This window comes from Phyllostomus hastatus, unplaced genomic scaffold (genome assembly GCF_019186645.2).
Source record: "Phyllostomus hastatus isolate PE091 unplaced genomic scaffold, TTU_PhHast_1.1 phas_contig_30, whole genome shotgun sequence".
NCBI classification, from domain to species: Eukaryota; Metazoa; Chordata; class Mammalia; order Chiroptera; family Phyllostomidae; genus Phyllostomus; species Phyllostomus hastatus.
Genome location: NW_025333841.1, coordinates 6,741,499 through 6,755,335, shown reverse-complemented (window position 1 = coordinate 6,755,335; position 13,837 = coordinate 6,741,499). Strand labels below are relative to the sequence as shown.

At 38.6% G+C, this 13,837-nt stretch overlaps 1 protein-coding gene across 4 annotated transcripts in view; it reads right to left on the bottom strand.

The window, feature by feature from the left end:
- Positions 1-13,837, bottom strand: part of FGF13 (fibroblast growth factor 13) — a 528,114-nt gene that overhangs the window by 196,055 nt on the left and 318,222 nt on the right. For all 4 annotated transcript variants that reach the window (XM_045839428.1, XM_045839431.1, XM_045839429.1 and 1 more), the window contains exon 3: positions 3,945-4,112. In XM_045839428.1, the coding sequence (XP_045695384.1) occupies positions 3,945-4,112 (168 nt within the window). The remainder of the gene's footprint in view (positions 1-3,944; positions 4,113-13,837) is intronic.

The window sequence follows — 13,837 nt, the reverse complement described above, 5'->3', positions numbered from 1 at the left end:
TAATCAGGATCTCAATACTAAAAGCAAATGCTAGGAATCCATGACTTGATTGTCTCTATATTTTCAACAGCAGCCACATGCATGCATGTGTATCTTGGTATGATTCTTTTGCACAATCTTCAAACTTCAGCAAAAGCACAATGACTGGTGTTTAGGAAGCAGCAATTCTGCTGATAACACACTGGCTTTGAGAAGTTAGTCTAAATCAGAGATTTCATTTTGGCACACATGACAATGAAAGGAAAAATGAACAAAAGAATACAGCTATGAAGATTATAGTCTCTCTTTCCAAAAGGCTCCTGGAACACTAAGAAAAAGATTTTGGTCATGATTTCCACTCCCCATGTGGCTTTCTCATAACAAAGACAGTTGTTGGTACCGGGCCAAATTAGACTCTCAGATACCGCATGTGCTTCTTCAGCCAAATTCTGCTACACACATAAGATTACATCATAAGTGGTTTTTATGAAAATAATCACGTCACCAAAAATCACAAGTATTTGGAACAGATTTAAGAACTTATTTTAGAATAGGCTGCCCAGAAATAGAAAGCTGTTTTTGGCAGAGTGTAATTTGGCCTTAGTGTACCCTGAAAAGCTAGTGAGATACATCACTCGTTTTATGTATTATTTTACATGAACTCTCAGGGTCCTGGGCATAATACAAAACTCTGAAGAGACAGATGATTGTGAACAATTTGTCTGTACCAAACCTCAACTGGCCATAAACTATGTAAATAACCTGGCCCTACAAAAAACGATTGATCGCGAACCAAAAGAAACACTGAGTTTGCCTACAATAATGCAGAAAATGTTTGTAGATTTATCAATTTGGTAAGGAAGAAGAAAATTCATTCCATCTTTATCATAATCCACATAAACCTCTTTGGCCTAGTTTAATCATTTTTAAGGCTTATCCAACTCAAAATTTTATTCTCCCCTAAATTTAAATATAGTTTTAATTTTCACATGAGGACTATATAAATCCAACCTCATTTGAAGCAGTTGTACTGGCAACTCAGTGTGCACACATCAAACCATGGGTGGCTTCATGATCCTCTCCACCGCCTTCACCTGCAGTGCAATTGGTGGGTGCCCATAGACAAGATCGAGTAATATCTCATCCCTGGGCACTGAGATCATGAGAGAAACTCTCTCTTCAACATGCTTAGCATGAAAATAAAATGTTTCAAGGTATGACATAATTTAGAATAAAGATTCTATCCATTGGTACTAATTATAATAATACATTATAGCAACTGCAAGAGAAAACTGAGGATTATACCTTACAGCACTTAAAAACCAGTCTTGCAAAAATATTCCAGGTCTCTGGAATGGCCACTGAACCCTTCCAAACCCATAGTTACTTCACCTCCTGGCAATGACGAGCTTTGGTATCCTACACGAAGTAAGCATGTTAATTTCTTAGCAATGCCTCCTTATTTATCCAAGGTCTCTTCTACTCTAAGTTTTCTTTCACCCTCATCTAATGTCTTCTGGATCCTGTTAATTTGTACAGAGATCAACTGGTTTCATGGTAAGGTCTCAGCTCACCATTAGTTTCTGAGCCTTCGTTTGAAGCAGGTATAGTAAAATTGTAAATATCATCCCAGAAAACCTAAGTAAGGGTGTCCAACCTTTTGGCATCTCTGTGCCACACTGAAAGAAGAGTTGTCTTGGGCCACACATTAAATATATTGTGACATGCAGTCACAAAAACAAAAATCTCATAATATTTTAAGTAAATTTACAATTTTGTGTTGGGCCACATTCATTGCCATCCTGAGCTGCACGCAGCCTGCAGGCCACAGGTTGGACACCTTTGTAAGAAATCTATACTATTTGCAAATAATTCATAATAAGGAATAGGAGTGAAATATTAGCTTAGTATTGCAGTGGCAGGAGAGCACAACTAAGGGAAACCTTCAGTCTGAAAGAAGGCAATGCCTGTAATCACGGTATTACAAAGGAAAGGATGACAGCCACATTAATGTATGATGGCAACCATTAAACTTGTGGATAAAAGGACAGATTAAAAACTATCCAAATCTTGTATAAGAGAGTTTAACTGCTACAAGTTCTTTAAAGAATTCTCCATATTTGAAAACATTCCTAACAGTATTCACAATATATTCCAGATGATATTTTGAAAATTAATAGATCCTGCCAAAATTATATGTAGTAAGTAAAGGGAGGGACACTTAAATTTAGTTATTCAACTGTTCTTTTTAAAATCTGGATATTGTTAAAACAATTTGAAGTTTCTAACCAATTGCTTGACTGAATCTAGCCATCTGCTTTTTAAAAGACTTACTTTTCTTGCTCAAACCAAATTTTGTTTTTCAGTATGATATGCCAGTAGAATAAACAGTATGGTATCTGTTATATAATTATATAATAGGCAGTATATATCTATAATGCAGATACTGTTTTGTATTTGTAAATACACACTCATACATAATTTTAGAGAAAGGAAAGCAGAACTAATCGGAATGTACTATATATAGCAAACCAATTGTCACTGGTTAAATTTTTGTTACAGTAGAGCATAAAATCAGGTTAGTATCTTCTCTACTAAATCTCCAGATTTATTTTACTAACTGTAAGGCATCACCACTTACATCTCCAAATAAGCAAGTGTAGACATTGGAACTCACACCCAAAGAAGATAGCTTGGACTTCAAAGTATGGGTAAAATAAAATGGAAATGTTTTATTCTATTGCTGAAATAAAGTTAAACAAAAAAATTACACTTCTCATTTTCAGCCAATGAACATTTAAAACTCTATTTGGAAGGAAGAACAGGGGGAGACTTTGAGATGTAAACAATTGCTTCTAAAATAATGGACTAAGGTCAGTTTGGAGTCATTCCCTTTGAATAGCACCACGTGGCAGTCTTTTCCCAGTTAGAAAGATGGTTGTACTGAAGACACCCATAATACTACAAAAGGGCAACTTGAAATGGGAACAAGGTTGGTTTTAGAGATTGAACCATTTATGCAAAAGTCTACACCAACTGCCATAGGACAGGTGAAGTTTGTCACTTCAATGTTATTCATTGGTAAATTGTTTTCATAGTATTTGATATGAGGAAACAGGCTCTTTTCCAACAAGCATTTAATTAGCATACACAGTACATATCTTAAATGTCATTTTGAAAGTTGGAATGTACACAGCTGGCAAAAAATTTACCATAGTTTGTGATGTGAAAGTTTTAGTATTTGATATATTCAAAAAAGTTGGAAAAAATGAATGAATGTTCTTTCTGGGGAGACAAGATAGTTCTGAGACAGATTTGTAGCATGGACTGCAAGGGACACGTTGACCTTAATTTAAGTAACAGCAAGTAGAGTTTCCCAAACCTGTACTTGAGCTGAAAAGGAAAAAAAAAAACTACTCACAGTTTCCTTGAGGCATGCATTTCACTATGGCAAAGAGCAAGTGGGCGTGCATTACATGGCAAGTCTGTGTCTGCTTCAGCAAACTAAGTAGACCACGAGCATTCTTCTAGCGCAATGCAAAAGCTTTATGGAGTGGAGGAGAGTAAGAAAATTTGGAACAGTCTTCTCATTATTTCAGTTTTGAAGTGCCATTCCTCAGCCGACTGCTGCCTCAGGAATGCCAGGTAATAGGAACAGACTGAGCCAGATGTTGGCTACAGGAGCAAGCAACTTTAGCAGCCAAAACGGGGCAGTGTAATGACAGCAGCTGAAAATATTTCAGCTGCGAGAAGCAAGAGGATGCTGTGTGCTGTGCCAGAGATGACTGTATTACACAGCGTCCTATCTGAGACTGCATAACACACTCACCAGCGAGCTGGGGGGCCACCTAACCATGTCAGGGGCCAAACAACACACAGCACACCAGAGGGCAATGCACAGTCAACAAGAAAGAGAAAGAAGAATGAGAGAAAACAAGCAAAACACACGTCTGTCGTGCACAAACCTTCGGGCTCTGTGTTTTCTTTGTGGTGTACTTGCTTCAGCGGGCAGCAGAAGATTTCGTGACACTTAGCACGAAAGGGGGACTCTTTTTTCTTTAATTCCGCAGATTGGATGGAATCTTGCCGTAACATAATGTATTCCTGTGTGCCAGGAGGGGCGTCATCCAGAACTGTGGTCACCACATAACAAAATGAACTCAAGTTAGAGCTTATGAAAGCAGTGAATGTCTTAAATCAAATTTACTCCTAGGGAAGACTAAAGTAACAACATTCCCCCAAAATTTTTCAAAGAAAGCATTTAATAGCTTGACAGTTTTATTTTTAGAGGCTTTGTTTAAAATACTTAAAGCACGGAAATAGCTTACTCAACTACAGATACCTCTGTTGCTAGTACAATGAAAATGTAACAATGTGAAATTGTGTCAGGAGTGTGATAAAATATCTTAATACCAGTAACCATATTGTATCTAAATAAACACCATGCAGAGTTCACGCTTCAATATGAGATACAATATAAATACAGGGACTGGCAACAGTAGATTTAGAGTTGCTGTTATGGAAAATAATAAAATAATTAATAAGTAATAATACAATAATAAATTCTGTTTTGCATACTCACAACTGTAAGCCTACTTTTGCCCACCCCTGTATATACAGCTGAAACTGGCTATCACTATCAGTTTATTTTTCTTTCCTTGTTCTGCTGCTGGCAAGAACCTGATTTCCATGGTATATATACTAAGTATGATGGAAGAATCAAGGGCACTGCTCTTTACTCTTTGATTTCCAGAGAGAACTAGGGCTGTTGCAAATATTCCTCAGACATTGAAAACCCCTTAATGAAGATAAGAAATTCCAGCTGCAAGCCTCACAATCAATACTGGATCAAAGACCTACCTTGTCGAAATGTGGAATAGCAGGGCCTGGTTCATTACTCTTGACCTTAGATATGCACCAAGCCCCTTTCAGCCCACATTTTCTTTTTAGGCCCTTTGTCAATTTCCTAAGCATGACTGAATTTCTAGGTTTTTTTTTTCTCTCTGTAAGAACAGATGTCTGCTTTCCTAGTGTACACTGGAACATTCTTTAGCCTGATAACCACACACCAAAGGGGGTGCAAACTTGATCTGCATTTGTAGAAATATGGAACTGACCCCAGAATGGATTTTTTCTCTTTCACACCCTTCCCAATGAGGATGTGGATTTTGCTAGGAGTGAGTCGGTACCTCCAAAGTTGTGATTCCTGACATGCTGACTCACTCTACTCCCTCAAATATATGCGCTCAACATGCATTTAGAAGGACTTGTTCCATCACTGAACTTCTTATGGGGGAAATAATGCTGTGGTGTTTGGAGAATATAAACAGCTTATGGCTGAAATTAAATGGAATCTAAAGCTTCTGTCTCTGGCAAAACATTTCCAGCGTATTGGCTGGGATCTTAAAGGTCTTCAAGAATTTATTTTTTCATGTTGGGGTAAAAGTAGTATAAAAACTAAAGTAATATTAAATTAGTATTATGAGTTTTGAACAAGTTCTAGATAGATAGCCTGTATGTGAAATTGTTGTCTTCCTTCAGAAGTCATTAAATTAAACAAGAAGGTGATGAATATTTAAGTCAGTTTTCTATTTTCCTCCAGCATTCAGCAGCAGTGCTCAAAAATTTTATATAGATACACTACCACAGCTTTTCCTGGCAGAGAGTTCCCTTCATCTACTAAGAATGTAACTATAACTTCTTAGAACTGCACTGAGTGCACATCTTTACTAGCAACAGCTGCTCTTCAAAAACATTTGCAACCATTTCCTGCCATGAGCAGATAGTTATGATAATATAGACACTTATCAAATTCCAGCATCACAGCTGAAGACAAATTCTGGTTTTACCATCCAAAATATTTAAAGAAAACATCCTAAAGTTGGAACTCTTTTTTTAAAAGAAACACCCATGATTATGTAGAAGCTGAGAGATTCCATTTTCATGTACTGCATATAAGAACCTTATTTTGAGATTAAAGGACAATTGCAAAATGAAAAAGGACAATTTTTGATAATACATAGGAAACTTGTTATTTAGAAGTAAATGACAGACATCAGTAAATGGTCTTTAATTTTTTTTATTTTTCAGTACCGAGAATGACATCACAAATGGGCATTTCTGGAGATTAATGGCAGACTGAAACTAAGAGCCAATGTAATGACTCTCCAGCCATTAGTTTTTCCCAGCTGGTCATTAATTCCCAGGAAAGGCCTTGCACTGCCATCATTATTGTTTAATTAGATACAACTGGTTATTTGTAACATACAACAATATTCTGGTGAGTGGGACATGCTGACTAACACATGAATGAGCCCCAAAATCCATCATGATGGGAAAAGCATGAAGGTCACAAAAGTACAGGATAATTGCTTTTGATAAAATTCTCTCTCTCCTGTTCTTTCTTCAAATTGAATTTAGCAAGAGCAAAAGGTGCCAAGATGAGAGCATTTAAGGAGCCATCTGTGTAATAACCACAGGCACAGAACATTTCCTTGGAAATCGTGAGCATCTGGGAGTTAATGGCTCAGCTTTGGGTCTCAGGCTGTCTCTATTCAATGTCCCAAACATCAGTCAATTCAGGAAAAACAGTAGCTTGGGGTCATGTTGACATCAGAGCTACAAATATTTTGGACCTTTTAACCATAAGTGAAATTGTTCAGGCAACATTCACTTGGGCCTACAAAATTTCTTAACTTGAGAACATTTTGGATGGAAATATTTAAACAATTATATCAAATCCCTTTATTCCCAGAATTCCCTCAATGAAGATAGTGGCTGTATGTGCAATTGACAGCAGCAGAAGTGACAGGGGACCTCCCACAGCACCCCAGCACTAAGGCAGGGTGATACCTTAATTCTACTTTCCTAAAAAGGGGTGAACACATAATACTTCCAAGGGGCACTACCTCTAGAAAAGAGAAAGTAAGCTCTCAAAGAATTCAGTTCATCAAAACAGGACAAAAAGAGTGGGATTCTTTATTTCCCTGACTTAGTCCAATATTTTCTACCATCTCCCTTTCTTGTGCATTCTCTCTTACATACAATCTCTACCATCCGAAAACCACTCCTGCCTCTGCTCATTTCAACCATTTATGTACATTTACTCAATGACCCCTGCTGCCCTTCCTAACAATAGATTTATCCAGTCTTGGAGGGAGAGCAAAGGCTCCAGTGATTAGGTAGAAAATAGATTTACACAAAGTTTTCCTCCAGTTTCTGAGGTTCAAGTTGACTTGTTGAGGCAGGTAACAGTGGATCATGGGTGATTTCTAAACCGTGTGATCCTGTGCTTTGAGAAAGGCTGCTGAGCTCCATGACAACTGCTGCCAAGGAGTAGACATTTGCCAGGAAGTTGTGCAATTGGCCGTGATCACACAGCTCACCCTCTCAGGATTCTTAACTCCACAAGAGTAGTAGAGAGCTGGAGGAGACAAGAGCACACATGCAAATCCACACATCCACAGGCATGCAGACACTGACAGGTGGCATACTCAGACATGGAGGTGACAAAAATAAGTGACTTTTAGGGGCAGGATGATAGTTATGACACAATTTATGAAAGAACTACTTTTCACCCTGGCTGGTGTGGCTCAGTGGATTGAGCACTGGCCTGCGAACCAAAGGGCCGACAGTTCAATTCCTAGTCAGGGCACATGCCTGGGTTGCAGGCCAGGTCCCCAGTGGGGGGATGTGCAAGGGGCAACCACACATTGATGTTTCTCTATCTCTTTTTCTCCCTCTCTTCCCCTCTATCTAAAAATAAATAAATACAATCTTTAAAAATATTTAAAAAGAAGAACTACTTCCTAATATAAAATGTGTACTATTGACTAGCCATTGGATGGGCAAACCTGCATCTAGAATAGGTTTCCCAGTGGCAGCACTAGACCAGTATGAAACCATCCTCACTCTCCAGGCTTCTCAGAAATCATCAAGATCAAGTTCAGAAGTGGGAGGCAGTCATGGTAAGAGAAGAGAGTTTAAGTCCAAGCCTAATGAACTGGCTTAAGCTACTAATTTTTACAGAAATGTAGTACTGTAATTCCACATTAAACATAAAGAAAAATCTATAGCAAAACAATCATTGCTAAACTAGTTCACAGAAATATAGTACTCCTACTTCAAATTACACATAAAAAATAATCAAGCTATAGCAAAACAATCATTGATAAAATAAAAAATAATTCCAATGTAGTGGATTTTTTTAGACAGAAAGGAAGGAAAAAGAGAGGAAGAGAAACATCGATTGGCTTCCAATGTAGTAGACTTTTTAAAAAATTTTATTTTAATTGTTGTTGCAGTACAATTTTCTATCTTTTACTCCCATCCCAACCCACCCACCCAGATCTCCCCTCCTCCCTCCCATTTCCGCCCGCCACTAGTTTTTATCCATGTGTCCTTTATACTTCTTCCTGTAAACCTTTCCCATTCTCCCCTGAAATTCCCCTGAAATTCCCTACCTTCTCCTCTCCAATGTAGTAGACTTTTAAAATGTATTTTAATTAAAGAAGTTGACAATCATTTATTCTTCTTACGTTTAGAAAATTCAGCTGTTTTACTTTATAATTTTTATCAATAAATATAACATTGGCTACATGAAACAGCTACTCAAATATTTAGTATTACCTCAAACACTGTAATGCAATCCTCCATGCCGTTTCAAACAAAATTCCTTTAGAGATAATATAATGAAACATTTTATATTACAACAGAAGGAAAATAAAGCTCAGGGAGAGGAAGTAACTTGACAAGTCACACAGTTATTGGAAAAGCCCAGCCTAGAAGCCAGGATCCAGTGTGTTTACCAGTAAGCCTAAAGCAAAACTGCTTTGTACAAACATTGATGTATTAAATAGAGTTCGGGTTCTTCACTATTTTTAGCTTCAAAGATAACCCCTGTCTCCAATGACTTTTTCTTTTTTTCTTTACTCAAAGAGAGAAATGCAAGGTTCTAGGAAACTATTTAGACAATGCCACAAAGGCACCTACCCCTCACCAGAACACTGTAATTGGCAAGGTTACTGACTTCAAGCTGTAAGCCATTCACAAGCTCTGACTTATTTGATGAGGCTGTTTTTTGCTTTTAAGTTAACTCATCACAAAGATGACTCAACATAATGGTACATAATTTTAAATCAAAGCAAATCTGAGATCGCCAGAGCTATGGAAATCATGTACAGCCATAGGATTCCCAATCAAAGTTATCAATGACTCCAACAAGCAAATAGTTAAAAACATCTATGAAACAGAAAATATGACAAATACACAGATTATGAAATGACCTCACATAATGAGAAAATGAGAAGAAAACAGAGTAATTAGAGTGATTACTCTTCCATGTCACTGAACACCTGTCATGCTGAAAAGTATATTCAACCACAGGGTGAGTTAGATCAAGACCTCCATTTTGCTTCCCAGCTTACTAACCATCTACTTATCTATATTGATCTCCAAGCTTTACTGCCACAGTGAACATTATGAATACAGCAGGTTTAAATGTAAATGAGTAACTTAAGTAAACCATTCACTGAGTGGAACTGATCAATACTAATGATCATTTCATTTTGCCAAGGTAGAAATAACAACAAATATTTCTAGAAAGTTCAGTAACCATCTCATTTGCAATCTCCCCCATCCCCATTTGGAGGTCTTCCTCCAAATTCTGTTTGTTCACACTGTTTTACTCTTTTCATGGTAGAATGAAATACAAACTTGCTACTATAGCAGTTCCCTAACCTCCTCAATTCCATTGTGGGCCTCTCTTCTCCTCGCTCACAGTAGCTTTCCATTAGTGTCTAGAATATGCCAGGCTTTTCCCTGCCTTAACACCTTGCATTTGCTGTTCACTGTGATTCCCCCTTTATGTCTTTCTGGGTTCTACTTAAATGCTACCTCCTCAAAGATGTCTTTCAGGCACATTAAGTAGGTTTGCACTTGTCAAAATCTGTAATTATTTTTATGTGTGTGTGTGTGTATGTATGTATATACTTTTCTCTTATCTGATTCTCCCACAAATATACAAGCTCTCTGAAACAGAAACATTTCTCCCATTTAGCATTAAATATGTGGCTACAACACAGTGCCTCGCTCATAATACACACTCAAGGAATTTTCATTAACCAAATGAAAGATGCACTCCTTCCTGTTTTTGCAGCCTTCTCTGAAAGCTAAGGTACAGAGCCCACTCTAACTCTTAATTTCCACATAACAGTTTAAGAAATTTATCTTGTTTTGTCTTGGGACAGCCTTTTGGTTATTATCACAGGCTTTCATTGAAAAGTTAGACGGATAATTATTTTCATATACATGTCTTTCCTTCGCAACTTGAGTGTAAGCTCCAGGCAGGTGAGAACCATGCCTCTTTTGATATTATTATTGCTTGCCTAATGGCCTATAACACTTTGCACATGGTAGTTTTCTTTTACAGGCATAAAATGAGTCTCCTCTAGCACCTTGAAGGTATGTGCTAAGAAGATGAGAAAATAAATGGGAAGAGTTCAGCACATTGCCTGCAATCTGCCATGGAGGAAACGCCGTCCGTGACAGAGATGAAACTGTTGGAAAATGCTCTCTTGGAGGTTAAGAAACCAGCATCCCCACCTTGAGTTGCTGCTGACTTTCTGGTGACCTTTGGAATGCCATGCTACATCTCTGAGCCTCAGTTTTCTCATTTCAAAAATAAGTGATTTGAACTAGGCCAGGTTTTCTGAGCATTGCCACTTTTGACATTTGGGACTAGATACTTCCTTGTTTTTTGTTTTTGTGTTTTTTTAAAAGATTTTTATTTATTTATTTTTATAGAGGGAAGGGAGGGAGAAAGAGAGAGAGAGAGAGACATCAATGTGTGGTTGCTGGGGGTCATGGCCTGCAACCCAGGCATGTACCCTGACTGGGAATCAAACCTGCGACATTTTGGTTCACAGCCCGCACTCAATCCACTGAGCTACGCCAGCCAGGGCTACTTCCTTGTTTTAAGAGGTTGCTCTGTGCACTGCAGGACGTTTAATAGCATCCCTGGCCTCTACCCACTAGATGCCAGTAGCATCCCTTTCCACTTGTGACAACCGAAAATTTCTCCAGATAGTGCCAAATATCTCCCCACCATGGGAGGAGGACTAAAGTGCCTTCGTTGAGGATCACTGGACTTTATGATGGGTAAAGCCTATCTGGTCTACAAGCTTCTTTGTAAAGAAGTAGTGCCAATTCTGGAAGTCCTTTTGTGACTCTCAGAGATGCTCAGCATCCTGCAATGGTTCAGCTATTCCATTCATGGGAGTTTGGCCCCCACAGCCCACACCAGAAATAGAAAACTGCAGTAGCAAGCATGACCAATCATCCAGGTCACAGAAAGCCTCAGACTGGCAAGATGTAAAGCATTACTGCTACACATCAGTAGGGTCCTTTCTCAGCCAGGGACAAGGGCTTTCTCCAGTGAGAGATGACTTTGGACAAATTTTGCCTGTTTTCCACGCATAATTAATAACTGTTAGTACAGGAACTCTGGTTAGGCTCACAAAATGATGTTATGGCTACAGAAGAAAACTTTCTTGCCTGGACTCTTCTCGGCCTTTGAGATTAAGATTTTACTAGGTTATATCGCAGATTAAATTATTATAGAAAGCCTATTTTTTATTAGTATTTCCCATTTTTGGAGCATTAAAGCTCAGAGGACTGAAGTATACTATAGAATGCACTCTCAAGCATTACAGCCATGTCCTCCTAGAAAATGTGCTTGTTGACACTACTTATTCACATCACATGCCAGGAGACTCTTGCATGACTTATTACCACTATTTCCTTCATATTGTTATTTTATGTTTCAAAAGATAATCTTTGATCCATATCTCATGATTGCCCCAAGTCCCTGGGATATCTTGAGAGCTCAGGAAACCCGAGCTCAAAGGCTCTGTAACAGACAGAAATTCCTTGGTCCTAGTGGTAGTGACCGGAAAATTATATTGTAATGTTGCTTTAAAATTATATGAGTGGAAGAGTGATCAATGCCATCATTCACCTCTGCCTCTCCATATCCCCCCATCAAAAGGTATCTAAGTAGCAAACTCATTTTACTTTATGAATCAGGAAATACAACCCTTATTTTTAAGCAAGCAGGCTTCTCTGATTTTTCCTGCCTGATAGTGCACTCTGACCATGTGGGCTTCTGTCACCTATTGGTGCCTCCTTCTACCCATAGTGACATGGATCAGAGTTAACCCAAATACATTAGCAGCCCATCTTGACTAACCCTTTGGCAGGAACCATAATGCAAATACCAATACATGGGCTGACCTATAAACAACATTTTTCAAAAACAATAAAGTATGTGTATTGCATTGTGGCTTTGTGCTTCCTGGCATTCCATGTAATATGGTGGTGCCAGTGATTCCAGAAGCAGTAAAAAGATAAAAGAATATAGACAGAAAAGAGGAAGGAGAAGGCTCTTCAAGCTGATCAAGAGGTGAGTCCTAGTACATCTTGTTTCATTTAAAATATGCACTGGTTAAATCCTTCTCTTCTTGGTTAGTCACAAGCTGCACTTAAGCTCATGAAAAGGCAGTTAGTTCATTTGGTTGTGTCATAATATTCATCAATTGAAAGCTCAAACAAATGGTTCTTAACATTTCCAGGAAATGTAGTTCTCACCTATGTGCTGCGGAAGAACTTGACCCTCTTAGATAGTTAAAACAGGCACAGTTTTAGTGAATGGAAACCACTACAACAAAAATCCCAAATATAATAGCTGAATAGCTGAGATCCAAAAAGTCTTTCTAAAAAACATTTCAACTGTAAGGGTTTGTGTGTGTGTGTGTGTGTGTGTGTGTGCGCGCGCGTGCGTGTGCGTGTGTGTGCGCGCGCGCGCTCGTGTCTGCCACAGTGTCTAACTTCCCATTCAGTAAAAAAGGAGAAAGGAGTTTGTGTTTCTGGGGAGAGGGGGGTGCTGCCCCCACAAGGACTACAGATGGAAGAATATGTTGTGCCATGCTGGAACTCACTCTAAATTGGAGAAGAATTTCAAAGAAAATGATATTCGGGTTTGTTTACTCTTGGTAGCATTTCTGCATCAGAAAAAGAGCATTACAATTATTTTAAAAGCCTCAAGCAATCAAATGTCCTTAAAATAGCATTTAGTGATTTAGGTACAAATGAATCATAAACACTTAGATTCAAATTCCCCTTCATTCCCTACAAACCCAGCTGGTTAAGTGGGGTGTTAGCAAAACAGCACTCAGACTCTTTATCCTATTAAAGGCAAGGTCTTCTGAGGTGGGCTCTAAGCTGGGTTTGGTGGTCACATTTAGAACATGAGGAATACTCACAGTATATATTACAAAGGAGTGAAACAGTGTCCGGTGCACATCATTTCCAGTATTCACAACAACCCTATGAGGGTCATCTATGAGGCATGTATCACTATTGTCCCCATTCATCACACAAGGAACTGAATGTCAAAGAGGTTAAGGAACATGTCCATAGTACCTCACCTCCCAAGTTGCAGAGCTGAGGTTCAACTCCAGGTCTTCATGCCTCCAGAACCTACCCTCTTCCTCACTATACCATATCTCCATACTAGCATGGATACCTGTGGTAGGTAGAATAAAGGCCCCTCAAAGATACCAACCATTTTAAACACTGGGACCTATAAATATGTTACCTTGTTACAAGGTTGGCATTGTAATTAAGGTTCCTACTCAGCTAACCCATAGATGAAAGAGATTGGCTTGAATTAGCTACTGAAGCCCCAGGCAACCACAAGCTCTTAAAATCAAAACGAAGCACAAGACTGGGTCAGAGAGTTGAAAAGGAAGAAGAGCCAGGACCGATTAAAAGTGTGAGAGGACTCGACCTGCTATGTCTG